Raw genomic sequence first — 26,693 nt, forward strand, 5'->3', positions numbered from 1 at the left:
TGAGTCCAAAATGACTCCCAGGCTGCGCACCTGGTCCTTCAGTGGCACAGTTACCCCATTCAGGACCAGGGAATCCTCCACACCTGCCCGCCTCCTGTCCCCCAGAAACAGTACTTCTGTCTTGTCAGGATTCAATCTCAATCTGTTTGCCGCCATCCATCCTCCAACCGCCTCCAGACACTCACACAGGACCGTCACCGCCTTCACTGGTTCTGATTTGAAACAGAGGTAGAGCTGGGTATCATCCGCATACTGATGAACACCCAGCCCAAACCTCCTGATGATCTCTCCCAGCGGCTGCATATAGATGTTAAAAAGCATGGGGGAGAGGACAGAACCCTGAGGCACCCCACAAGTGAGAGCCCAGGGGTCTGAACACTCATTCCCCACCACAACTTTCTGAACACGGCCCAGGAGGAAGGAGCGGAACCACTGTATGACAGTACCCCCAGCTCCCAGCCCCTCAAGACGGTCCAGAAGGATGTTATGGTCGATGGTATCAAACGCCGCTGAGAGATCCAGCAGAACTAGGAAACAGCTCTCACCTTTGTCCCTAGCCCGCCGGAGACCATCAACCAGTGCGACCAAGGCAGTTTCAGTCCCGTGATGAGGCCTGAATCCCGACTGGAAGGGATCCAAATGGTCCGCTTCTTCCAGGCGTGCCTGGAGTTGTTCAGCCACCACTCGCTCTATCACCTTGCCCAAGAATGGAAGATTTGAGACTGGGCGATAGTTGGCCATCGTGGCCGCATCTAAAGATGGTTTTTTAAGAAGCGGTTTAATAACCGCCTCTTTCAGCGGGTCTGGGAAGACTCCCTCACGGAGGGAAGCATTCACCACCCCACGAAGCCCATCGCCCAGCCCTTCCCAGCTAGCTTTTATAAGCCAGGATGGGCAAGGATCAAGGGGATTTGATAAGCATTTGCTGAGGATGCAGATGTGCTATGTTAGTAAGAAGTGAAAGTAAAGCCCAAGTGGATATTCAAGGAGATATTTTTTTGCATGCAAATATACAAGTAGCTTCGGAATAGTCAAGTTACCAAAAAAATGGTTTTTTTGCACACTCACCTTCACACTGTCCCCTGTGACTCATGGTGTAGCCTGTTTTGCACTCACAGAGATAAGAGCCAGGTGTGTTGACACACTGCCCTCCACGACAAACATCTGGCTGGTCACACTCATTTAGATCTGTTAACACAGAGAGATATGTCCCTTCAGCAAAAGGACTGGATCCAAAGAGCTCTAGTTGTGGGCCAAGCAGCTAGATAGCATCACCTCCATTACCTATACATTACCACCCAAGCCTATTAATTAATTTGCACCCCTCCTCAGTGCAGGATTCAGCATTATAGCAAATGCAAACACAGCATTTTTGTATGCCCATATCAGGGCTTTCCACACTTCCTCTCGTCCTGCTGCTCCTCCTGGTGAAAGCTGCTGAATTGGATGGGCATTTGCTCCGATTTAGCACTAAAGAGCAGGTTTTACCTGGGAAGGGAGTGGGGCAAGAGGGAAACCACTTGAGCCCATGCCTAGAAACCACTCGGACCCACACTTTCTAGGCAAGGGGCAAGCAAAAGTGTGGGTGAGTCCTTACTATTGCTCTTCCATTTGTTTATCACCACCTTGCTGATGCATTACAGTGGTACCTCAGGTTACATACGCTTCAGGTTACATATGCTTCAGGTTACAGACTCTACTAACCCAGAAATAGTGCTTCAGGTTAAGAACTTTGCTTCAGGATGAGAACAGAAATCGTGCTCCGGCAGCGCAGCAGCAGCGGGAGGCCCCATTAGCTAAAGTGGTGCTTCAGGTTAAGAACAGTTTCAGGTTAAGAACAGAGCTCCAGAACGAATTAAGTACTTAACCCGAGGTACCACTCTATTCACTGTCCTACCCCTAGGAAAACTGAACGTGATCCAGTGTAATGACAAAGCCATAAAAGAACAAGGAGGATGACAACTTTCAGGCCACTCAGCCCAGTTTCTGTTCCCATATATAAGCACTAATGAAAGACATAGGAAAAGTTGCCAGAGGAAGTTTTCTTGGACACAGAGAAGAGAGCAGAGCTGTCCCACTCCAAGGAGGCAGAGAAGGAAAAGTTCCAGTTACAAGACAGATCAAAAGCACACTCCTGTCCCACTAATCTGCAAACAGATGCAGAGAAACTCGGTCAGGCAACTTGCTTTATCTTCTACTGGTGGGTGCCACAAAAACATAACTCACCCTGACATGTTTGTGTGTTCTGTGAGGTGAAAAGGGTGTACCCAGAGAAACAGAGACAAGAATAGGAGCCCTCATTGTTAAGGCAGTGGCCCTTCCCATTGCATGGATTTCTCTCACATTCGTCAACATCTGAAACAAGAGGAGATAATCAAGGTCAGCTGGCATTACTATGCACCTCTATCCTTCCTAGAGGTAGCACAAGGGCTGTAAAACTGTAGACTGGAATCTAAAGACCATGCATGAAGTTTCCGCATCATCCTATGCTCTGGCACTTCCCAACTGCATTCTCTGAACATTCAAGTGGTCCTTTGGATGGTACCTCGCTGCCCCAAATATACAATTCTCCCATAGAAACAAAACCAGGTGTCAATGAAATACCAATGCAATAGGAGTGACTTGGATGCTGTCGGTAACCAGGGTAACACAAACAGGCATATCCTCCTGGCAAGTTCACACAGCTGCCTGGACCACAGATGTTGGGTGAAGAGGAGCAGGCACTCATTTCTGAGAATGAAGAAAGAGTATTGTCAGGAGACAAGCAGTGTTTTATCGGTTTTTAAAGCACATGAATTGTCCAAGGCTCTGGGAAGGCTTGTAAGCTGTCAAGGTGATTCTGAAGACCTCTTCCTATGTTCTTATCGATTTTCATAATTGACTGCCACAAGATGTGGCAATAGCCATTGGTTTAAATAGTGCCAAAAGGGGATAGCATGGCATGCGCTGAATGATCAGTGTACAAAATTCTGCTTCCAGTAGTTTCCACTTTGGATTGCATCAATTCATTGTCAAGCTCATCAGGACAGTGGAACTCAACTCAGCAAGAGCTGAATAACAGCCACACCTCTAAACAGTCTTGGGGCTCATCCAGACTTCCTTTTGGAACACGCTTTTCCGGGCACAGGTCTGTGTTTTCAGGAGTTTGGGGGGGTTGCCCCAGAGCTTTCCCCACAAAAAGCATCATTTACTGCTGAATTGAAGCAAATAGCAATGCACAGAAACCCAATTGCTATTTCTCCCATCCAGTGAAAAAACACAGGTTTTCCTGGGGGAAACGCTGGGACAAAAAACCCCAACAACATTCAGACACAGAGTTTTAAAGCCCAGACCTGTACCTAGAAATGTGACACAAAAGGAAGTTGGGATGAGCCCTTAAAACTATCTCGTCATCCAACCAGCTTGAAAACAAACCCACTCAGACAAAAAGGCTATTGAGAGCCAGACTGTGAGAGATGTTCTTTCCAAGAAAGTTTAACACAAAGTGTAAGGACATTGGTAGAACTACCAGACATTAGACAATGCTGAAATAACACAGCTGCCATTATCTAAGCAGTAAACATATTGTCTCTTGAGGTCACAGAACTTCCCACTCCACCAGAAAACCCCCATGACTCAGCTCTGTAAAGGACAAGAGACATTTTGCACATTTTCCTGCCCTGCCTATCTTTTATTATATAAAAGGGACTCTGGTTTTACTTCTGTGTTTGCTAAGAAGAGTCTATTTGATGCTGTTTGGTTTCTAGGCACTTTTCCTGCACTGTGGGAAGCCTGGAAATAAGTATCTGGCAAGACTATGCTTGTCTGGGCCAAATTGGGAGCCTAGTCACCTACGTCATGAGGATCAAAGGGAAATTCACTGTGTCTTTCAAATACTAAAACACACACTATATGAAGCCTGGCCCAGCTGTTCTTTCTAAGTGAAGCTAGATAGTGCGAAACCTCTTTTTGAACTAGCATAAAAGCTAAAAGGCTGAGCTGTGAACCAGGAAGCACCTAGTTCAAATATCATCTGTGCCACTAGGTGGTTCTGGGCTAGCCTTCTCTCGGGTTCAAGAGGTTTTCTGTTTGTCCCATGCTGTCCAGGCATGGGTCTCAGCAGTTCTCTGTTTGCCTTGCCACTTTTCCAGGGAAAACCTGCTCTTTACTGCCGAATCAGAGCAAACATCCATCCGCAGAAAACCTGATTGATGTTTGCTCCAATTCAGCGGTAAAGAGCAGGTTTTCCCAAGGGAAAGTGGTGGGACGGACGCAAGTGCGGATGAGCCCCAAGTCTTTCATTTTACAGTACGAGGAATAATAATACAGGGTTGTTGTACACATTGCAGAGATAAGGTCTGCGTAGTGCTTTGAACACTGAAAAAGCACCATATGCTAAGTATAACAGTTATTTGAAAAACTACAGGGATTTAGCAGAAAAAGACCCAGAATGAGATAGAAAAAGCTGTGTGAGGATGCTAGTAATACTCAAGAGCTATTACTACAAGTAATACTCAAGAGCTATTATTAGGCTGGAATGCATCTTTTATAAGTGTTATTAATACAGTACAGAAAGCAGAAGCAGGAAAGAAGATTAACGCACGTTCAGTTTTAAAATTCAGGCCAATGTAAGTTTTCATTGGAATTTTTAAAAAGTCAAGAAATGCAAAAATTAAAAGAACTACCATGTTTGAAAATGTGCTTAAAGCAAAGCGATTGCTACATTTCCTTTTAAAATCAGTAAATCCTATCTTTCTCCTGCAGCCTGGTCTCTTGTGTGAGCCATATGAAATGCTTCATCTGCTCTCTGCTTCCCTTGCCCAGACAAACTCTCAGCGGTTGGCCAAAAACAAACCTCAGCCATGAGTTGTGGCTTGTTTGGAGTTAAGACAAAACACAAGACCAAGTTTGCATGTAATGTTAAGCCAAACCATAGCTTAGCTCTCAATAGTCTGGAAGCAGCAGCGGTGGCAATGAGGGAAGAACAAAGTAGCCACAAATTTTGGTCTGTGCACCAGCAGGCTTAGTTTGGCTTTTTTAAAGCACAACTCCTGCCAAAAGAATCATGGGAACTGTAGTTTACCCCTCACAGAGCTACAATTCCCAGCACCCTTAACAAATTACAGTTCCCATGATTCTTGTTATGAAGGGAAGTATAGAAATGTAATAAATAATAATGATGATGATAATAATAATAATAATAATAACAATAATAATAAATACTGGGGCACTGCTGGCATACCTGTAAATAGTGTTGCTACCTCTGTTGGAGCAGCATTCTCCCCTATAGATCCTGGAAGTGGCTGGGCAGGAAAATGGGGAGAAATCTTTACAACATCCACTGCAAAAGATATAAAGAGAAGTGAAACCAACTATGATCCAATTTTTATCATTATTTATTTATTAAATTTGTATGTCGCCTTTCATCCGAAGATCACAGGGCGGTTTCACACATAAAAATACAAAATGAGAATACAAAATACATAATAAAACAAAAACAAACCAATAATCCCCCTCCCACAAACACATTTAAAAGGACATAGAATGCTACTCAGCCACGGTTATAGGGACACATTTTTGCCTGGCGCCTAAAGATACATAATGAAGGCAGCAGGTGAGCCTCCCTGGGGAGAGCATTTCACAAATGGGGAGCCACCACAGAAAAGGCCCATTCTCATGTTGCAGGTTCTGAGTCAGTTCATATGAAGAGAGGCAATTCTTGAGGTAGGTACTGCGATCCTGAGCTGTTTAATGTTTTATAGGTCAAAACCAGCACTTTGAATTGGACCTGGAAGCTATTTGGCAGCCAGTGCAGTCGGGCCAGAATTAGTGTAATATGCTCAAACCGTCTTGCCTCTGTGAGCAACCTGGCTGCCAAATTTGGCACCAGCTGAAGTCTCCAAACCATTTTCAGAGGCAGCCCCATATACAATGCATTGCAGTAATGTTAGATAATGAGCAGGAATCCACTGGACAATGCAATCCTATGCAATGAATTCAGTGCAGCTTACTTGTGCATAAATGTACATAAAATGTATAAACCTTGCAGATGGAACAGCAGGGAAGGAGTTGGGGGAGGTCAAAAGCTTTTACAACACAATAGTAAAACTAAAATTGTTAAAAGAGGCAATATAATAATCCATGAAACTTGACAGATATACAGCATCCTTAAACCTCATAATGTGTATTGAGTTTTGTATTAGTCGTGTGCTTTTAATTAATATTTATATATTATTCTTTTTAGTGATCCCTATGCACTTTTGTATATTACCATCTGAGAATTGCTTCCCATGCTGATTATTAATTCTTCTAATAGTGCCATCCTATGCACGTTTAACGTGGGAGGAAGTTTCACTAAACTCAGTCAGACTTGTGAGTAAACATACAGAGGGTTGTACTGTGAATCAAACAAAACTTTTTTTTAAAAAAAAATCCTATGCAGCAGCCTGTAAAGCTACAACTAAAACACAAATACATTTCGCAGAGCATCTTGTGAAAGATACAATATTTCCCAGACTCCTCCCACGCAGCAGACTCGGTGTCTGCCCAGTTCTTCTGCCCAGAAATAACCACGCAATAAACTACAGACCGTATTTAGAAGAGCCCATTGAAGAAAAAATCATTTTCCTTTTCCCAGGCACCAAAATTATCAGCACAGACTGAGATCTTTCATCCATTTTTTATATTTTGGCCCCATTCTTAGTTACTGGATTCAGCAAGTTACTTTGCAATTTACCTGGGCTAATATCAGTTTCTTCAATAACATCCTCTGCATCCTGTGAACAAAAAATACAAATGCAGTGATTGGCTGTAGAAGAAGAAGAGGAGTTTGGATTTGATATCCCTCTTTATCACTACCCGAAGGAGTCTAAAAGCGGCTAACATTCTCCTTTCCCTTCCTCCCCCACAACAAACATTCTATGAGGTGAGTGGGGCTGAGAGACTTCAAAGAAGTGTGACTAGCCCAAGGTCACCCAGCAGCTGCATGTGGAGGAGCGGAGACGCGAACCTGGTTCCCCAGATTACGAGTCTACCGCTCATAACCACTACACCACACTGGCTCTCGCCAATGTACAGAAATCAGGCAGGATTCACCTAATCAGGAAGAAATAATTTCCCCAGTATAGGAGCTTTCTTCTTTATCTATTCCCTCTTCAGCGTATTGTATCAATAGAGAAAGGTGTTGTTGCTGATTTACAATCCCCACAGTTTATTAAAATGAAAATATCATCCTTAGTGAAGTGCAATCACACCACAGGTACCTAACTTTGCTCAAATTCATCTACAATCATCTCACTACAGGTTTTTTGACACACTAGTTTAATTCAAGTGTCAAGTTCCACATCCTCCAAACCACAGTTAGGGCTGTGGTGTATGATCAGGAACAAGATGCTTGAAATGGGCCTCTGGTTTCCCCTCTTAATCTCATTCTACATTCTTCAGCATCTTGCAGCCAGACATGCGTACTGATTATCCATTTTCAGCAGGTGCCAAAATAGACACTGGAAAGAAAGTAGCAGCAACATGAGATCAAACAGCTGCAAAAAAAAAAATTCAGTGGGAAAAACCAACAGCTGTACAGGAAGACAATAACCTTTATTCTCAATGTGTTTCAACAGAAATCTTCTCTCCAGGGGTGTGGTCTTTGCAAATAAAACAGCTGGATTCACTCGCCTTAGTACTGAAGGCCAGAAAACTTCCTCCAGAAAACCTGTTTATTTAGAATTCATCCTGATTCAAGTGCACAAAGCTTATATGGTGGATAGACTATGCCTGCTCTTAATTGAACATTCATTCTGATTTGTTTATGGTGTGGTTATTTATCAATGAGCATTCATCCAGATGTGCTTGCCAAGTGTTTACATGTCTTCTTGTTAATCGTTTGTTCATTCTGCACTTTTTAGTGTATTTCCCCATTGCTTTTCTAACTGCAAGAAGTCTGTAGGTGGTTGGTTGTTTTTTTAAAGTGTACTTGTTGTGCTAGGTCAGTGTTTCCCAAACTTGGGTCTCCAGCTGTTTTCAGACTACAACCCCCATCATCCCTGACCACTGGTCCTGCCAGCTAGAGATAATGGGAGCTGTAATCCAAAAACAGCTGGAGACCCAAGTTTGGGAAATGCTGTGCTAGGTCAACAGAGCCCTTTAATCCACTTTAATTGAGCAAATCTAAAGTTTTGGCATACACTTGAATCCCTCCCACAAAATACTGACAGTCTGGAGGCACCTTATGATTCTGACAAAGGTCAACCATCTTCAAAATCATGACCGATGGACGTTTTCTGAGAAGGTGAGCAGATCCAATAGCGTTCTTTCGTTGCAAAGACCACTTGCCTTGAAAGCATTTGTCCAAAATTGCATCTGCAATAAAGGGTGCTGGGGGTTTAAGATTTAATAAATAATAAAATGTGGTTGTCCCATACAGCTGCTGTGGTGCTTTTTTTTTTCATTTTGGTTGTTTTTCGTGTTAGAGAGGAAGCCTCTGCCAAAGACAGAGAGATAAGGATAGCATGGAATGTGACTTTCCCTAGTTCTCAATAACCTTTGAGGAGGTCTCTGGGATGTATGTTGTCAGTAGTGCGAAAGAGTCTTGGATACATTAAGACATGGAATTGCATAAGGTGTTTTAAAAGCTAGGCAATCAAACTCCTTCGCCTGCCAACACCTGAACTTCTGTTGCGCTGCCTATAACAGAGTTAACACTTCTCTAAATCCGCTGCTGACGGAGTCTTCCAAATTAACGACAGTAATTACACTTTTGGTGATAGGTGATCTTAACAACAACATAAAGACATTAAATAATCAGGCTTTTGTTGCACATCTTTCTCCATTGTATCAATAAAACACAAAAGAAATGATGGAGCACTCATACCATTGAAAAGAGATACTCTGAGACTTATTTTGGATATTAATTCATTTCTGACAGAGCACAAATTCCATCCAACAGCTATTAAAGAATTATAAGTCTATATTTTGACTTCTTACAGTACAGTCTTAAGTGGGATGGGAAACTGGTGAATCACTGCCACTTCTAAAGCTGTGCCACCTTTTGCTGGTTAAGGTGTTAGGTGCTAGGTGTGTGTGTGTCTGTGTGTGTGTGTGTTTGTGTGCAGCGGATATATCCTGTCCTCCCCCCCCCCCCGTGATTTAAATCCACATGGTTTCCAGTGGAGAAAGGGGGGGCTGCTCCAGGCTGGGGGGGGGCACTGGTTCTGGTGTCTCTTTCTAATGAATGAAGGGGACTTGGATACAGCGGGTTGAAACTGCTGCCATCCTGTCCATGCCCTGCTCCTGGAATGCTTCTTTCAGTGTCCATCATCCAAACTGCCCTCCACAGAGATATGTGCCTGTGGAGGTATCTGCCAGGGCAGTGGAGGTCTCTGTAAAGGGTATGTCCCTCCACCAGAAAAACTCTTCTCCAGCTCTGAAGAGGCACCTTTGCTCCATCCCAACACCCTTTAACCAGCAGAAACGATCGCTGAATGGTGAAGTTAATTTCCCCATGCAATATGCCAGATGTTTCTGAATCCTTCTTTCGTTTTCCTTCCTTCCTAGCCCTCTTCAACCTACAGTTAGGGTTGCTCTAAAATGAAGTTAATTTCACTGTGCAACGTGGCTGACTTTTTAAGAAGCATTCTTTCCTTTCCCAATATGTCCCGAAAGCAATTTTAGCAGCTGCTAAGATATCCATTATACACTTTGTTTCTTCCTGTCTTTCAAATGGCCAACTAAAAATAGGGCTTGATTGTTCTCTGCTCTACACCTTGGTACCTGGTATATCACTTCTAAAAAACATATTTCAAGTCTTTATTTATTTATTTTTAAATGAGGACTTTACAAGGATGGATTTATAAGGTTATCTTTGAACCCAAAGGTGGATCTTCCGTATCACTTTTTATTAAAACTTCAGGAGGTATTTACTGAAGATGGTTTGTTCTTCATTCATTCAGTTTTTAAACTACACATTTGCTATGCATATCCCAAACATTAAGGCTATGCTCACATTAGTGCTTACTCTGTATTCCATACACTCCCACTGCTATTTCTGAAGCCATACTCACATGGCATTAGCCACAATTCATATGGATCCTGTAGTTTCCTGACAAACACTGCTGTTTGAGGCACACACACCCTGAAACCAGCTTCAATCCAACTAGAAAACTGGATGCGGAGTAAACAATAATGTGAATATTTCAGACAGTCTTTGCACATGTGCAGATGACAGCATCATGAACAAGAGAGGAATGGGGAAACCCAAAAGTCATGTACACCAGGTAAAGGTATTCCTACCCCCTCTCTGACATGAACAACACTGTGCAAATGCGGTTTGAAACACAGCAAGGAAAAATGACTTCACTGCATTTTAAGCCTCTAACGTGAACATAAGTCGCTAGCAGCAGAAATTTTACTCACCTGATCTTCTTCAGAATCCCCTGTAAAATGACATAAGAGAATTGAGTACATTAATTAAGTAAATTTGTAAGTGCAGTCAGAATTCACTTTGGAATTCAAATTCCCTTGTTTGGTTTTGCACAAATGCTGCTTTACACTTTATCACTGAGGGTTCTCACTCGGTAATGCCATTGCTCAAGACTTGAACTTTCTTGGTGGCTTCAGGGAAGCCTCTGCTTCCTTAGCTTCAGCCCTCCCCACCTCCCAGCAATACTATTTATTTGTTTTCTTACCCTTATATCCTGCCTGTGTTCTGTCCTGAAAACCAAGGCAGCACAGATGTGGTTCCCATGTACGTATTTATTTATAAGATTTCTTACCCAACCTTCACTTTTAAGGTCTAGAGCAGCTTGGACCCGTATAATCATACAATTATAAAACAGTTAATGTACATGGTTAAAAAAAACAAGTAAGCCAATTCCAGGGGGAAAAGCAGCACAGTCTAGACCAGGCATCCCCAAACTCAGCCCTCCAGCTGTTTTGGGACTACAATTCCCATCATCCCTGACCACTGGTCCTGTTAGCTAGGGATGATGGGAGTTGTAGTCCCCAAACATCTGGAGTGCCGAGTTTGGGGATGCCTGGTCTAGATTGAAAAAAATGCCTTAATTATCAAGAGGCCAGGGTAGAAAGGTACATCTTCAGCATACAACAGAAGGTGTCTAATGAAACTAGATGCTAGAACTCCATAGGTAGGGAGTTCTATAATGCTGAAAACAGCGTTTCAAGAATTAATAGGATAATGCAGGTGAAGTGATTGAGCACTGAGATATGCTATATAAAAAGTAAGTATTTTTATTAACATATCCATGATGGCAGCATTCGTTTCTGAGACCATTAGCCAGATGCAAGGTACTTGGATATGCTTGGGACTACACCCTACACACCCATCCTGTACGCATGAAGAGTGTGACGTGAACCTTCCCGAGATTCAAGAACAGTCAACAAGGCAAGGAAAATGGTCAGGCAAGATGGGCATTGGCATCCTGAAACATCTGAAGGGTGCCATGTTGGCAACTCCTATTCTACCCAAACCAGGGCCTTTTCTGTAGTGGCCCCCAAACCTTGGATTACTCTCCCCTCAGGATGGTTAATTTGTTTGCCTCCCCATCATCTTTTTGTAGGTGGGCAAAAGTATGCCCTTTTTATGTTCTATGCATGTCCACCATAGCTGTCAAAGCTTCCCTTTTTGAAGGGAAATTCCCTTATTCCGAATAGGATTCCTCATAAGAAAAGGGAAAAGTCGACAGCTATGATGTCCACATACCAAAAGAGGCAGTGCTGCCACATGCCACAGTGCAATGTGTGGGTGTTTGGGGTGGGACCAGCAGTGTAGCATGGCTGCCCCATTCACAACCTGAGTAGGTGTGAAGGGCACTTGTCTTCATGATCTAAGCCATTTAAAGGAGTTTTAGTGGGGTAGGAGAGCTGAAAATAATGCCAATATATTTCATATCTGGCAACCAATGCTCCCCTTTGGTTTCAGATAAGTACATGGGTAGACGAGTCTCGAAAGCCTGTGACACAAATTTTCACGGCCTTCTAGCAGCTATGGTGGCTTATTTACCAGAAGTCATGTATTTAGTGTTAAGTCTGGAAGTGTATACTCACTTCTGACCAAATTAAGCCTCCTACAGCAAAATATACATCAGTTTGCGCTAGAGGGCCATGAAAATTTGTGTCCCAGGCTTTTTAGACTCGTCTACCCATGTACCCTAAAGGGACATGGGTGGCGCTGTGGTCTAAACCACAGAGCCTAGGGCTCCTGCCCACCTAGCAGTTCAAAAGTACATCAAGTACAAGTAGATAAATAGGTACCACTCCGGCAGAAAACTAAATGGTGTTTATGGGCGCTGCTCTGGTTCGCCAGAAGCGGCTTAGTCATGCTGGCCACATGACCTGGAAGCTGTCTGCGGGCAAACGCCGGCTCCCTTGGCCTATAGAGTGAGATGAGCGTGCAACTCTAGAGTTGTCCACAACTGGACCTAACAGTCAGGGGTACCTTTACCTTTACCTTTCTACCCATGTACTATCTGAAACCAAAGGAAGACATTGGTTGCCAGATGCGAATTTATTTCAGCTCTCCTATCCCACTATTTTTTTTCTCCTGTGCTATTTGTTTTGTTCTTGTTCGTTTTTTTAAATGTTACTGTTTTGTTATCTGGTTCCACCATAATTGTTTTCATGCTAGTATTATTGAAGCTTCATCATGGAAGGAGGCCTGATGAACTAGTTTGAGATAACGCAATCCTGCTGTGCTTTCGTGTGCAAGTTTAGAAGACTCTTGAAACCATTTCAACACTGGAAATTTGTGAACTGCCTGGAATTCACTCAAACCAGTTGGATTCACACGAATATTACTTTACCCTTTCCTGCAGAGGTGTCAGCCCCCGGGAGCGTGTCGACGACATCACCACGCAAGACCTCCTGCAGCTGTTGCTGCCTTACTGCCCAGCTGGGAAGCCGGCCACTGTTTTTGCTCTGCTCCTCTGAGCTGAGCGGGAGCTCGTCTGCTTCTGCTTTTCTCATGGACATTCGAATGTCAGAGCTGGAGTAAGTGTAGCCATGCCCTGCAGGGCAAATCTCCTTAAAGGCTTCTGCAAAGAAAGGAGATACAATCTGATGACACAGAGAAAAGGAAAAGCTAAAAAAGTAATAGCCGAGAGCACAAAGACATCTCTCGCAATCTAATCCATTGGTAAGGATACTGTTGTTTTTCTGCTATCCCGTTCAGACATGCTGGGCCATGTTTCCTCTTCTTTAGTCTATTTAAGCTATCTGCCACAATCGAAACACAGTTCTCTGACATGGGTAAAACATGTTTAGACTACACCCACTTGGAACCAGAACTGAAGGCTGAAAGTTGCCAGCAAAAAGAAAGATGTTTGCAGGGCTGGGTGTGTTATTAGTAAATGCAAACTACTGTTAACCGATACTGGAAACTGGCTGCCCTTTCTCTCAGAGTTGACAATAAAACATAACCACATGGAAACTCGCTCTGTGTGTGTCTCTCTCTCAAAGAGAGGCAGCTGTGGAATAAAAGGGCCAAGGGATCTACTGCTTGTTAAGGCTGCATAAGAGTTGAAGGTCAAACAGACAGACATTAAGTTCCGCAAGCCCCAAACCCCCTTTTAATTCATCATTGTAGGTTTTGGGCATATCTGATAGGGCCATCCACAAAGTTCATTTGGCAACACAGGCCCTGCCCTGCTTCACAGCAGAGTGATGTAAAGAAACCATGTATGTTAAAGAAGTTGGAAAGGATGAATGTTTATCATTAAATTAACTAATTTAATAATAAATATCCATCCTTTCCAGCATCTTTCAGAAACATTTTTTCCTTTTTGTTTACATCATTGCTGCTTGGAACCACATAAAAAACAGGAAGCATCCAGAGTGAATCAGCCTGCTTCAGGCAGCGCCAAGAAGGGCAGGGGACTAGATGGAGGCAGGAACTGGTGCCTGGAGATTTTTAAAAGTGATGGTCCCAGAGGCAGTAGATGGTGCTTCAAACCTGCTTCAGGTGGCAAAGTGTCTCGGGCTGGCACAATGTCCAGAAGTAAATGCGCATGACCTTGTAGAGTCCATTTCCCAGCACTTAATGAGAAATGCTAAACTGGTTCATGTCTGGTGCAGCTTGAGAACTCACTGACTGCAGCTGCAGAAAGGCAGAAGACTTCACAGTGCAGGGCTAACCAATACAAGGCCCTCCAGTTGTTGCTGGACTACAACTCTCATAATCCCAAACTATTTGTCATGCTGGCTAGGGCTGATGGGAACTGGAGTCCAACAACATATGGAAGGCACCACATTGGCTACACACCTGTCAGAGTATCTACAAGGAGGTGCAGGAAGGGGCAAAGACTTATTGTAAGGCAGTGTTATATGAGGGCTGAGAGGCCATACTTATAATTCTCTATTCCTCTCAGTTTGTCATGCTCTGCTTATGGTCTTTAGGGTGCTCAGTGATTCATTTTCTATCTAATGCTATACGTTCACACTGCCTCACAACAAATAGTCAACAAGTGGCACTGGACTAATCTGGTTTCTTTCTTTTATTCTTTCTTATTTTTTATTTACAAATTTAAGAAGGAAAGAGCAATTAAAATTAAAAGAGAGAGGAAAAAACAAAACAATAATAATATACAAATAAATCATTATAATAACAGTAGACCACCATCAGCTTACATTGTGGATGCTGTGACCATCAGTACACAAATCTAACTTAAAACATGTAAGTTAATATAAGCCTTCTAGATGTTCAAGTATGTATCCATGTGACACTAATGCCTATATGAAATATGTTTGAATGCAGTCAGGGCATGGAGGTCGTCAGATTGTGCAATAGACAGGGAGGTATAAGTCCCTTAGTCACCATAAGGGCTTGCAAAATCCACTTCTGTTGTCCATCGGTTAACTAAGATACTACAGGGATATAATTTCAAAGTACGGAAACATCTGCAGATATCATGGATTTTGCCAATACAAAATTGAGGCAATTAATAAGATCAGATCAAAAGGAATATATCACTGGAGAAGCCCCCATCACATACCTCTAAGTTAAAGGCTTTATAATCCCATTTCAGGCAGAGAATTGCAAATGGTATTGCTGGTCTTATAAAGAGCCGGAAGACTCTAAGTAGCCACCGGTTTAAAATTTGCAGAAAGTGAAAGGGCAGGGGGAAAGGTCCAAAAGAACAAGCAGAGTTTTTACCAGATCCTGGTAATGGACACGTCTCACAATTTCTTCCCCACCCTTTGCCAACACGACTACAGCAGCAGATCTGCTTGGTGATGTGCTGATTGAGTGGCAGGGCACAGACTCCCCCGACAGTTGAGCGATAGCACAGCCCCTGCTCTGTGGAAACTGCTTTATCCGCTGAAACACAAATGGTTGATTAGTCAGCTTTTGAAAGATTTTCAGTGCAATCCTGTGAATGTTTACTCAGTAGTAAATCCTACTGTGCAATGGGATTTATTCCCCAGTAAAAGGGAATTATCCTATGACACTTACTGGAAGCCCAGTTGAACACAGAGGTTTTACTTACTTTTGAGTAAACATGTATAGGGATCATACTGTTAGGCTCCTCTTGTTGATCTCCAACTGGACCCATTTGGCCACTCCTTCACCAATAGTGAAAGTGAAGGCAAGAAAAACAGTGGAGCTATTTTAATACACATTTAATTGCATTGAATTCAATGTCAAGAAGTATTTCAGATGCTTAATTTCATCATGCTTTAAGATGAAGAGTTGATTAAAACACTTTTCTACTTTGAGATTTGAATCTATGGATCATCTCTTGCTTAGTTTGCTAATAAAGAAACTACAGTTAAGAAACATTGCCAAATCATAGAGTTAGGTAACTCATGCCAAAGGTTTTGCAACAAGACTGTGCAAGACTTCAGATTTCAGTTAAGATTTCAAATTAAATTCTTAATGAGAGGAGCAGAGTGGTGTTGCTTTTGTGCTTAGATTTAGCAAATTTGAGTCAGCTTTGGGAAAATTTTCCTGAATCGACTATAACATGTCATAAGAAACTATAATGAAGGGAAAATGGATCAGGATACAGGCAAAACAGGGAAATTCACTTTAAAAGAGAGAAGCAGAGCAGCTTTAAAAATTAGGGGGTCTTTTGCCCAAAGCGGGACAGTTGGCAAGTCTCTTTTGGTTCATAATGATGACATCATCATTATGGGCAGAAGCTAAAGGGAAAGCATCTTCCTCTTGTTCTAGAGCAGGCATCCCCAAACTCGGCCCTCCAGATGTTTTGGGACTACAATTCCCATCATCCCTGATCACTGGGAATTATGGGAGTTGTAGTCCCAAAACATCTGGAGGGCTGAACTTGGAGGTGCCTTTTCTAGAGTAATCATCTCTGGTACATAGTGTAACTGCCCAGGATTGGTGGCTACTGCCCACTCCTTCAAACTCCTTATGGTCTAACCCATACAGTTATTGTGCTAATGGGAAAAGGACGAATAAAGCGGGGGGAGTTGTTATGGTATATCTGGGGACACTTACAAATACAGTGACTGCGGGATGGGTCCAGCATGGTTCCAGGCTTACAAGTGCAGAGGAAGCGGCCGCGAGTGTTCACACATTCTGCATCTTTGCATATGCCAAATATTAGACATTCATTGATATCTATAAAGGTGAACAGAGAGAACGAAGATTAGCCAACCTATTCTGGTGCTGCCCACAAATGGCACTGCAAGGAGGATCTGCAAAGGGAACAAGTCCTGATGTGACAGAGCAGAGACGATGGAATCACCAAGCAAAAGAGAATTGGGGGGGGGGCTCACAGGTGGAGGCCACATGTAAAAACGGATATAAAAAGGTAGAGCTGTTAAGGAAAGGTTGGGAGGCAGGTGACTTTGTGAGACCTATTCAGCACTCTGAAGAGCCGGATTCAGTAATGGGCTAGATGAGGGCCAGTAACGTAAAGCTAAATCCTGGCAAGATGGAGGCACTGAGATGAAAACAGTTCTTGTGCCCTGGAGCCTGGTGTTCAGTTCATTCTGGGTGGGGTTACACTCTCCCTGAAAGAGCAGCCAAGCCATTTTGGGGCACCTCCTTGTTCCAGCATTTTCACTTGAAGCCAAATGTCTTTTACCAGTTGGTTCACTGAGCCTGGTGATTCCTAGACAGAAATAGGCTTGCCACTGCGATTCGCACTCTGGTAGCCTCTCAGCTGGGATATTGTGATGTGTTACATGGGGTTGTCCTTAAAAGACAACCTAGAGGCTTCAGTTACTGAAGAATCTGGCTACCAGAATTTTGTCTGGTGCAGTCAGGGTTGCTCATATTACTACACTGACTGCCTATTCAGAATCCAATTTAAGGTGCTGGTGTTCTCAAGTGCTAAATGGCCTGGGGCATTTATCTGAGGGAGCAAGTCTTCTCCTACCAGCCTGCCTGTGTCTTCTGTAGAGGCCCTTCTTCAAGTACCCTCTTCAACAAAGATATATTATGTCGTCAAAAAGAAGACAGCTTTTTTCTGTGGTATTGGCCCAACTTTGGAATGCCCTCTGGTGCTGTCCAATGGTGCAATGATATCTTTTTGGCACCATGTTAAGACCTTACGGACAAAAGAACGTAAGAAGAACCTGATAGATTAGGCCAGGCATCCCCAAACTCGGCCCTCCAGCTGTTTTGGGACTACAATTCCCATCATCCATCATGGTCCTGTTGGCTAGGGATGATGGGGGTTGTAGTCCCAAAACAGATGGAGGGCCGAGTTTGGGGATGCCTGGATTAGGCCATTGGCCCATCTAGTCCAGCATCCTGTTCTCACAGTGGCAAACCAGATCCCTGTGGGAAACAAGTGAATGGAACATAAGAACAATAGGCCTCTCTCCTCCTGTGGTTTAGGTATTATAGATGGAATTGTAGATGGAACTGCCTTCTTTGTTCCTTTAGCCTGTCTTTTATCTTGTTTATTGTTTCTTTTAAAAATGAATGTTGTGTTCAAGGAAGGAAGAGGCATGATCACAGTTCAGAGCATTTGAGGAGGCATGAAGTTGGACCAGTGCGGTGAAGGAGGTGGCTTGGAGACGGGGGCAGGGTCTGAGGAGAGTCCCAAGGACTGGACAGAGAACCCAGGCCTGAGGTTCCCCATTCCTGATAAAGAGAATCAGGCCATTAGTTCTACCTAGCCCAGTTTGAGGTTCTGTCTTGAACTGTAGGGTTCAGAACACTCTTAATTCTCTTCCTCCCAAAGTAATCAGTCACACAAGATGTGGTATGGATTTCCAATTTAGGGCAACTTTATAATTTTAGGATGGATAGATAGATATAGATGATATAGATATAGATATAGATATAGATATAGATATAGATATAGATATAGATATAGATATATTCTGTTTTACAATTTAAAATATTCCCTTCTTCTCTTTCCATGATTCATTTTACATATCATAAATCCCTGCATGTTTTACAAAAACTATACCATTCAGTATTCCATTATTGCATCCATCAAAACTTGTTTACATTGCTGAATTTATCTTAATGCTGCCAGTGTTTCAACTGTACCCAATTATTTCCCATACATTTTCCAATCTTCTTTAAGCGTATGTTCTTCTTGTTCTCTTATTCTATATGCTAAGTCTGCGAGTTGTGCATATTCTGTCAACTTAAGTTGCCATTCTTCTTTAGTTGGGACCTCACTTGTTTTCCATTTTTAGGTGAACGAAACACGGGCCGCAGTAGTAGCATACACAAATAACCTTAATAATTATAGTTTTAAAACCATATGCCATATCATGTTCTTGCTCTTCTCAGGACCTTTAAAGGCATTTTCACACAAAGCTTAAATTACTTTTGAGCTCTTAGCTATTTATGCAAATGTCTCATCATACAGAAAATAAGAGGAGAGGCATCTGCAATGATAATGAGTTTTCTGGCCTATGTACATTATACCTTCACACTACAATTCCAGTTGAAACAAGAATCACTTAAAAGGAACTCTAAAGCAGCTTTGGCTTGAATCTTGATTGTAATGTGAATGCGAAACAAATCCTAGCCATAATGCTAATCTCCTTGCGGATGCTTCTCCTAGGCCTCCTTTTTCTGCATCAACATCAGATAAACATTAACACAAAGCTTGACATATGAAAACACTCTAAGCCACATGTGTGCAAATGTCACAAATGGGTCACGAGTGATCATTCCTTTACATGAGCAGGTGGGGGCACTATTTGCACATGATCCATTGACGAGATGGCCACACTACAGCATTAGGTAAAATAAACATCTTCCTGTAATAATAGGGAAGATTTGCATGAGAATTTGGAAGCACAGATTGGTGGGGAGGGCTCCAGATCTCAAGGAGCTGTCAGAGAAACAGAATGTGCTAAATTGCTCTGCACCAACCCACCACATGACCTCTGGCAAGTTCTTTCCACTTACCATGCCAGCAGCACAATTGGGCTTTATGGCCTCTGACCCCCCCAGGGACTGGAAAGGGTCAGGCGGTGTTTGCTAATCATGGCGAAGCTCCCAGAAGTGGCAGATGCCTGCGAAGAACTATGATCGACAACACACCAGGAGGGAAGAGGTAACAGTGTCTTCTGGCCCCATCACTCAGTAGTGTCACCAACAAGGGGCCCAAAGAACTTGCTTACAGCCCAGCTGAGGTACATGGTATGTCCCCAACAGACCAAAGGGAAGAAGAGGCCCTTTCAATTGTGTCAGGTTTTAAAGAAAACCAGGTCTCCAAAGATTTGGGGAACAAGAAACACAGAATAGGTTGTTATTAATGGACTAGCCTCTACTGGTCAAGACAATGCAAGTTGCAAGATGGAAAGGATTGTAACCACAGAACAATGGGTAGCATTTGATGTTGTGTTAAGGTGATTGCTCCATAACAGCAAGCATTTCAGCTTGCCAGACACAACAGTCCCCCCTCTCCTCTCCCCATGCACTGTTCTGGGTGATCTCCCCCACCCCTAGGGCTAATTTTTGGGGGGAGTGGGGAAGCAATGTTGCACAAGCAGAATTCCTTGCCCAGGGCATCCACTCATGGGATTTGTTAAGTGAATCCCACCCAACATTGCTGAATGCTTGGTTGAATAGATAGCTGTGCTGTCTGTGCCATTCAAACCTGTGCTACTTAACATTACATTGAAAACAAAGGCAATTACAGGCAGCCCCCAATTTGCGCAGGGGTTCCAGTCGAGGTCACTGTGTGCTTATGTGAAATCGTGTGCAATTGAAACAGCTTGCTCTGCCCCCGCACTGCCTCACCCCACCCCACCCCACCCCCATTTCCCCCTTCTAGTGATATCTTTTATGACATTTCAGGATCACTTCTGGGTTCAGTGCCATGTGCTTGTGTGCAGTCACACACATGATAGGTCACACCTAAAACAGGGGTTTTCTGTATATGAAATCTTATTCAGTGGATTGTGAAATGGTTGTTGCCCCATTCTTCTTGCTGAATATTCCATGTCCTTAGCAGTAAAAGGACACACATTTTCCATAAGGATTATCACATGGGATCTGTGAGCATTTTTATCGCCCAACATTTGAAATTTGTCTGCTAATACTGTGTGTGTGGTTATCAGTAGTGAGGAAAAGATCCATGGCACATGCTCAGAGGAGCTCTAATCTTTCTGTTTTACTTCCCATTTTCCAGAATGAGGCACTCCTTACACAAAATAATAATAATAATAATAATACCTTTATTGTCAATGTACAACATGTACAATGAAATTAACTGAGCCTTCCCCCACGAACAATCAATCACATTGCACTCTGTGTGCTTGTCGCACAACACACATGGCTCAAATTAAGCCCTGTCAGTATGAGAATATGCACATAGGGTAATGTCTGAACTCTACCACTGCTGAAGGGAACTGGCATTTTTTCTCCTTAGTGCATGGTGGATGAGACAATAGCACAATGGCCGAGCAAAAGCAATGCATGCTAAAAAGCCAAAGATCAATCTCTGGCATCTCCAGGTAGGATTGGGAAAGAATCCTGTCTAAAACCACAGAGTCTTTGTCAATCAGCGTAGACAAAACTGATCCAGATTGACAAATGGCCTGATTTAGTATAAGACCGCTTTATATGGCTGTGTTAGCAAAAGAATGGAAGAAGAAGAAAAACTTGGTTAACCATTCATTTGTTGGCTCTTTTCCAGCTTGGCAACAGAAGCAGAGCCAAAGACCCTGAAAAATTAGCTTTAAGCATCTCGTTTACTCTTCTCCTCCCCCCCCCACTTGGGGAGGATCCCAGGCATACTGTGTGGTCTCATTCCAGTGCTCATTGAGCCAAATGGCTCCGAGTGCCTAGGCAAGGCCTTCAGATCCAGATTCTGGGCAAAATGTGGTCTGCCGGGCACACACTCCACAGTTGCCAGAAGGTGAACCAAGTGCAAACACAGCAAAGAGCTCCTAAAAATAGAAGGCTATATGCAGGGCAGAGGGGAATGGAGGAGGCAGTGTAGCTTTTGAGCGCTGGATTAAAGAAGGCTAAGATCTCCCTTAATAATAATAACAATAAATTTTATTTATACCCCACCCTCCCTGGCCAGAATCGGCCTCAGGGCGGCTAACATCAAAATACAAATACATTAAAACATAAAATTCAGCAATCAACTGAAATACAGCTTAAAATCGCATAAAATCAGATGGCAACCCACAAATTATAACTACAGTGGTACCTCGGGTTAAGAACTTAATTTGTTCTGGAGGTCTGTTCTTAACCTGAAACTGTTCTTAACCTGAAACACCACTTTAGCTAATGGGGCCTCCCGCTGCTGCTGCCGCACCACCGGAGCACAATTTCTGTTCTCATCCTGAAGCAAAGTTCTTAACCCGAGGTAATATTTCTGGATTTGCGGAGTCTGTAACCTGAAGCGTATGTAACCCCAAGGTATCACTGTATAGGGGTTGGGAGCCTTAAGTACTCACCAGGCTCAGCTATTTATACGCGCCGGTGAAAAGAGTTAAAGAGGCCTCTTGTATGCAGGGTTCTGTAAGAAGAGAGGGGTCAGACTGGACCCCGACCAAAGGCCCTGCGGAACAGCTCCGTCTTGCAGGCCCTGCAGAAAGATGGCAAAGTCCTGTAGGGACCTGGTCTCTTGCAGCAGAGCATTCCACCAGGCTGGGGCCACGGCCAAAAAGGCCCTGGCTCTGGTCAAGGCCAGTCTAACATCATTGAGGCCGGGGACCTCCAAGATGTTATTGTTTGTCAACTGTAAGGTCCTCCGCTGGGCATACCAGGAGAGGTGGTCCCGTAGGTATGAGGATCCCAGGTCGTATAGGGTTTTGAAGGTTAGAACTAGCACCTTAAACCTGACCCTGTACTCCACCAGGAGCCAGTGCAGCTGATGTAGCACTGGATAGATGTGGTCCCGTGGTAAGGACCCCGTAAGCAGTCTTGCCACGGCATTCTGCACCTGCTGGAGTGTCTGGGTCAGCTTCATGGGCAGCCCCGCATAGAGCAAATTACAATAATCAAGCCTGGAGGTGATCATCACATGTATCACACTGACTAGATCAGGGCGAGAAAGGTAAGGAACCAACTGCTTAACACGGCGGAGGTGGAAAAATGCTGCCTTTGCTGTAGCTGTAACCTGCGCCTCCATAGAGAGGGAGGTGTCGAGGGTTACACCCAGACTCATGACAGGAAGTGCTGGCACTAATTGTGCCCCAGCAAGGGATGGGAGTTTGCCCCCCAACCCCATGTCGTCTCGACCCAACCAGAGGACCTCTGTCTTTGAAGGATTTAGCTTCAACCAGCTCCCACACAACCATCCAGCCACAGCTTCCAAATATCTGGTCAGTGTATCTGGGGCTGGATCAGGATGGCTGTCTATCAACAGATAAAGTTGGGTGTCATCAGCATATTGATGACAACCCAGCCCGAAACTCCGAACAAGCTGGGCAAGGGGGCGCATAAAGATGTTAAAGAGCATCGGGGAAAGAATTGTGCCCTGTGGCACTGCACACACCAAGGGGTGCCACGATGACAACTCCTCCCCTTGCGCTACCCTCTGTCCCCAGCCTGACAGGAAAGAGTGCAGCCATTGTAAGACTGTGCCCTGAATCCCCATGTCTGCAATGTGGTGGTCCAATAGTTAATGGCCAATCATGTCAAAGGCTGCTGACAGATCTAGAAGAATTAGCAGCCCAGATGCGCCTCGGTCCAGCTGCCTACGGAGATCGTCTGTTAGAGCAACTAACAGTCCCATGTCCAGGGTGAAAGCCAGACTGGAATGGATCCAAGGCGGATGTTTCATCCAGAAACCTACCAAGCTGTTCGGCAGTCGCTCTCTCAATTATCTTACCCAGGTACGAAAGGTTCAAAATCGGACGGTAATTGGATAGATCTGAAGGATCTCATGATGTTTTCTTTAGGAGCGGACGCACTACTGCCTCCTTCAACTCCCCTGGGAATGCCCCCCCCTGGAATTCCCAACCCATCAAGCAATGTAGTCCCCCATACATATGGAGTTAAACAGCCACTCCAATCCCACATTCATGTTGCGTCAATAAGCAGGTTTGGGAGTATGCGTTTGCCAACTTATCATGCCACTCATGCACAGAGTGCGACCTATTTATAAAGTCTCTCTCAGAAAGTGTCAACACCTAAATACATTATACCTACCCTGCACTATATTTGGGAGGCCTGAAGATCACCGACCAGGAAATCAATCCCACTTTCAATAAAACACAAGTTTATATATTTGTGCTTTTTAAAAAAAATACATTATGGCCCAAGAATCTCTCTGCTGCAATAGCTCAGAGTTTGTCAATGTGGCCTTTGTGAGCACAGGTTCCACAGCAGCAGGGCATATCAAAATGAATGTATGCAGCCCTGGCAATTAGAGAAGGGGTAATGGTAACAGAGTGGAATGGCAAGGACAGGCAATCATGGTTTACAAATCAGCTATGAGCCAGAAAGGTTGAGACCCACAGAATTGTGGTGATTTGCTAATCAGTTCAATATGAGAGGAATTCCATGCTAAAGGAAACATGTCAAGAGAACATCCATCAATGGAATTGCACAAATCCAAGCTAAGACTCTGCATTACGCCATCCAAGTAGAATCTCACAGCTTATTGGAAGGGGGGAGATCATAGAGAAAGAACGACGACATTCCTGCCACCACTATGACGAGACACTGGGCTTTACGCTTTGAACAGCATCTGGAATGTGCACTAAGAACAAGTGAAATTCCCAGAGAGGTCCAGCCCAATGCCAATTTCATCTCAAGATGCATCAGCAAAAATGTAAGAGGTATACAGCCCTCAGTTGACCTAAAGCAAAAGGAATTTTGAAAGCAAGGATCCATCTGTGCTATGGGCTTCAAAGCAGAACCAACCAGCATTCATCCAGTGTGCATCCAGTCACATACATACTTTTGCAAGCATTTGTATGCACATTTACCGCAATGATGTGCATTTTAAACATACTGTTTGGTGGGAGAACTACACCGTAAAATTCAGAGAAGTGTAAATTTTGAAGGATAGCTGTGTTTCAGCTTGTATATTGGTTTGAGAACTGCAAATTAGGTCATTTTGTATTAAAGTGCAAACAAATCGAATTTCTCCTCCATCCATAATCCTCCATTACTTTACAGAGCACATTCCATCTCTTGGAACCATATATAAACCATTGGTGAGGATATAAAATTGTATGACCCATCTCATACACTTATGTAATAAGATGCTCAGAGTACCAGCATTATCTGGTGTCAGCAGCATCTTTTTTGGGGACACTTTCCTCACCCAACTTCTTCCCTACATAGATTCAGAAGGCCTGCAGAGTTTTCATTTTTAGGAGATCAGTTACTTAATTTTCTTGTGGGCATTTGGAGAGACATGAAGTTTATTCCAGACTTAAGCATAAGTGTTTCATAACTGTTATTTACCCTGCTTATAGTTATTGTTAACTAATTTTATTGCACTAACAAGATGGTATTGTTTTAAATTGTTGCATTAACTGCCCCGAGGCTTTTCAAAGCATGTGGCAGGATGTACATTAAAAAAATAAATTAATAACAGATTTCCCCACACCTGTTCACTTTCACTTTTAAACCTTCCTCTCAACACCTCCTACACAAATAAAACTGCTACAGCTAAGATTGCTTTAGGGTATAAGAAACATAATCCTTTTTCAAAACAACCACCAGAAAACATTTACCTAGAACACACCCTGCAGTTGGGAGGTTATATTAATTATAAACTCATCAAAGGCAAAGATATGTATCAGCCTATATTTCTCTACAGAGTGGAAGATTCTGTATCTGTTGTAGGGCAGAGTTTATCTTATCACAGGACCAAGTAAGGCAAATGTCCGTGCATTGGCACTGCTGATAATTGAATGAAGATGAGATTCAAGGGGTGAAAGAGCAATTAGAATACATAATAATGTGACTAGATGTTTCTGCTCTTTGTAAGTAGAGCTGTAGGGTTTTGGGTTGTAATTAAGCAAGTAACCATGGGACAGATTATTTTTGCATATAATGAGTGGAATCCAACACAGCACTAATTCTCTTGTTCCATGCATCCCCTAACTCAGTTCCAGAGATTCCCTCAACCCTCTGGCACAGATCTGGGGGAGGGCATGGGGCTATTAATCGAGGGGCTATGTCCTACCTCTAATGTCATTATGCCTCTGAATACCAGTTACTGCGAATCTCAGGAGGACAGAATGCTGTCGTGCTCATGTCCTGCCTACGGCTTCCCACAGGAATCTGGTTGGCCATTGTGAATACAGGATGCTGGACTAGATGGGCCTAATTCAGCAGACTCTTCTTATGCTCTTAGGATCCTGCAGCACAAGCAGAAACCTTTGTGCTGACATGACACAGTAGTTGAATAACACCCAGTACTGTACCTGTGAAAGGGGATGAGAAAAAGTTTCACACTTACCTTGGCAGTGGCTCCGATTCAACCTTTTATATCCCTGTGGGCATTCAACTTGCCCATTTTCAAACACTGGGTGAGCTAGATGGAGAGGAGAAAAGAAAAGAAAGCTTTATCAAGGGTGAAAAATTCAGGGTACAAGGCTATATTCAAGTTGTGTCAAATATGAAAGGCTACGGGATTTAGCTGGAAGCCCCACTAAACAGCTGATACTCAGGCAATGCTTCTGCCACAAGAGATACACCAGGTGACCTGGCCAGACAGATTGATGGAACAACCAAAACAGGGTAGAGTCGTGAGCAAGAAATGGGTGCCATAGGGGAGGAGCATACTATACTCCTTATGATCCTATTGACAGCTCAGGTTTAAACTAGTCCTGGACCTGAGACAAATGATATCCCTCCTATTGACTTCAATGGGAGGGGAAGGAATTTTAAAATAGCTGCATTGATGACCACCATGCCCACATTGCACCGGTAGAGCATAGAGTATGATGTAACTCAGCACCTAATTGCACCATATAATCCTCAGGATATAAACCATACCTAGTGGAACCACAACTCAGATGACCGGACAACTAGTATGAGTGTCAGGGCTGGCTCCGGGTCCCAGCTCACCAAGGACCAACGCTAGCCGGTAGTAAATTATCAAAGTCTTTATTGAAGAATAGATTCCATTTCAAAGCCTCAGCGTCCCAGCCCTACATCTGGACTCTAGACCGGCGAAGCTCCGTCTGAGTCTCCGCCCCCTGCGCACCAGTTTAAGACTCTAATCTTACTCCACCTCTTCCTTCTCTCTCTCTTCCTCTGGGTCCTACTACCCCCAGGGGTCTCCTCCCTCCGGGACTCTTCTGAGGCAGACGTTGACCCCTCTGACTCCTCCCCC

The 26,693-nt window shown here is 43.6% G+C and overlaps 1 protein-coding gene and 1 long non-coding RNA gene across 2 annotated transcripts in view; one reads left to right on the forward strand and one right to left on the reverse strand.

Annotated features, from left to right (window-relative positions):
* LTBP2 (latent transforming growth factor beta binding protein 2) overlaps positions 1-26,693 on the reverse strand; it is a 134,033-nt gene that overhangs the window by 27,240 nt on the left and 80,100 nt on the right. The window contains exons 9-18 of the mRNA XM_083446998.1: positions 25,815-25,889; positions 16,451-16,573; positions 15,143-15,307; positions 12,795-13,025; positions 10,390-10,409; positions 6,716-6,755; positions 5,222-5,320; positions 2,605-2,730; positions 2,227-2,355; positions 1,069-1,188 (exon numbers count right to left, since the gene is read on the reverse strand). Of these exons, the coding sequence (XP_083303124.1) occupies positions 1,069-1,188; positions 2,227-2,355; positions 2,605-2,730; positions 5,222-5,320; positions 6,716-6,755; positions 10,390-10,409; positions 12,795-13,025; positions 15,143-15,307; positions 16,451-16,573; positions 25,815-25,889 (1,128 nt within the window). The remainder of the gene's footprint in view (positions 1-1,068; positions 1,189-2,226; positions 2,356-2,604; positions 2,731-5,221; positions 5,321-6,715; positions 6,756-10,389; positions 10,410-12,794; positions 13,026-15,142; positions 15,308-16,450; positions 16,574-25,814; positions 25,890-26,693) is intronic.
* Positions 6,716-8,384, forward strand: LOC310680540. Its single transcript, XR_014512826.1, has 2 exons — positions 6,716-6,779; positions 7,057-8,384. It is a non-coding gene; the product is annotated as an uncharacterized lncRNA (long non-coding RNA).

The sequence above is a fragment of the Podarcis tiliguerta genome (assembly GCF_965153285.1).
Source record: "Podarcis tiliguerta genome assembly, chromosome: 1".
Classification (NCBI taxonomy): Eukaryota; Metazoa; Chordata; class Lepidosauria; order Squamata; family Lacertidae; genus Podarcis; species Podarcis tiliguerta.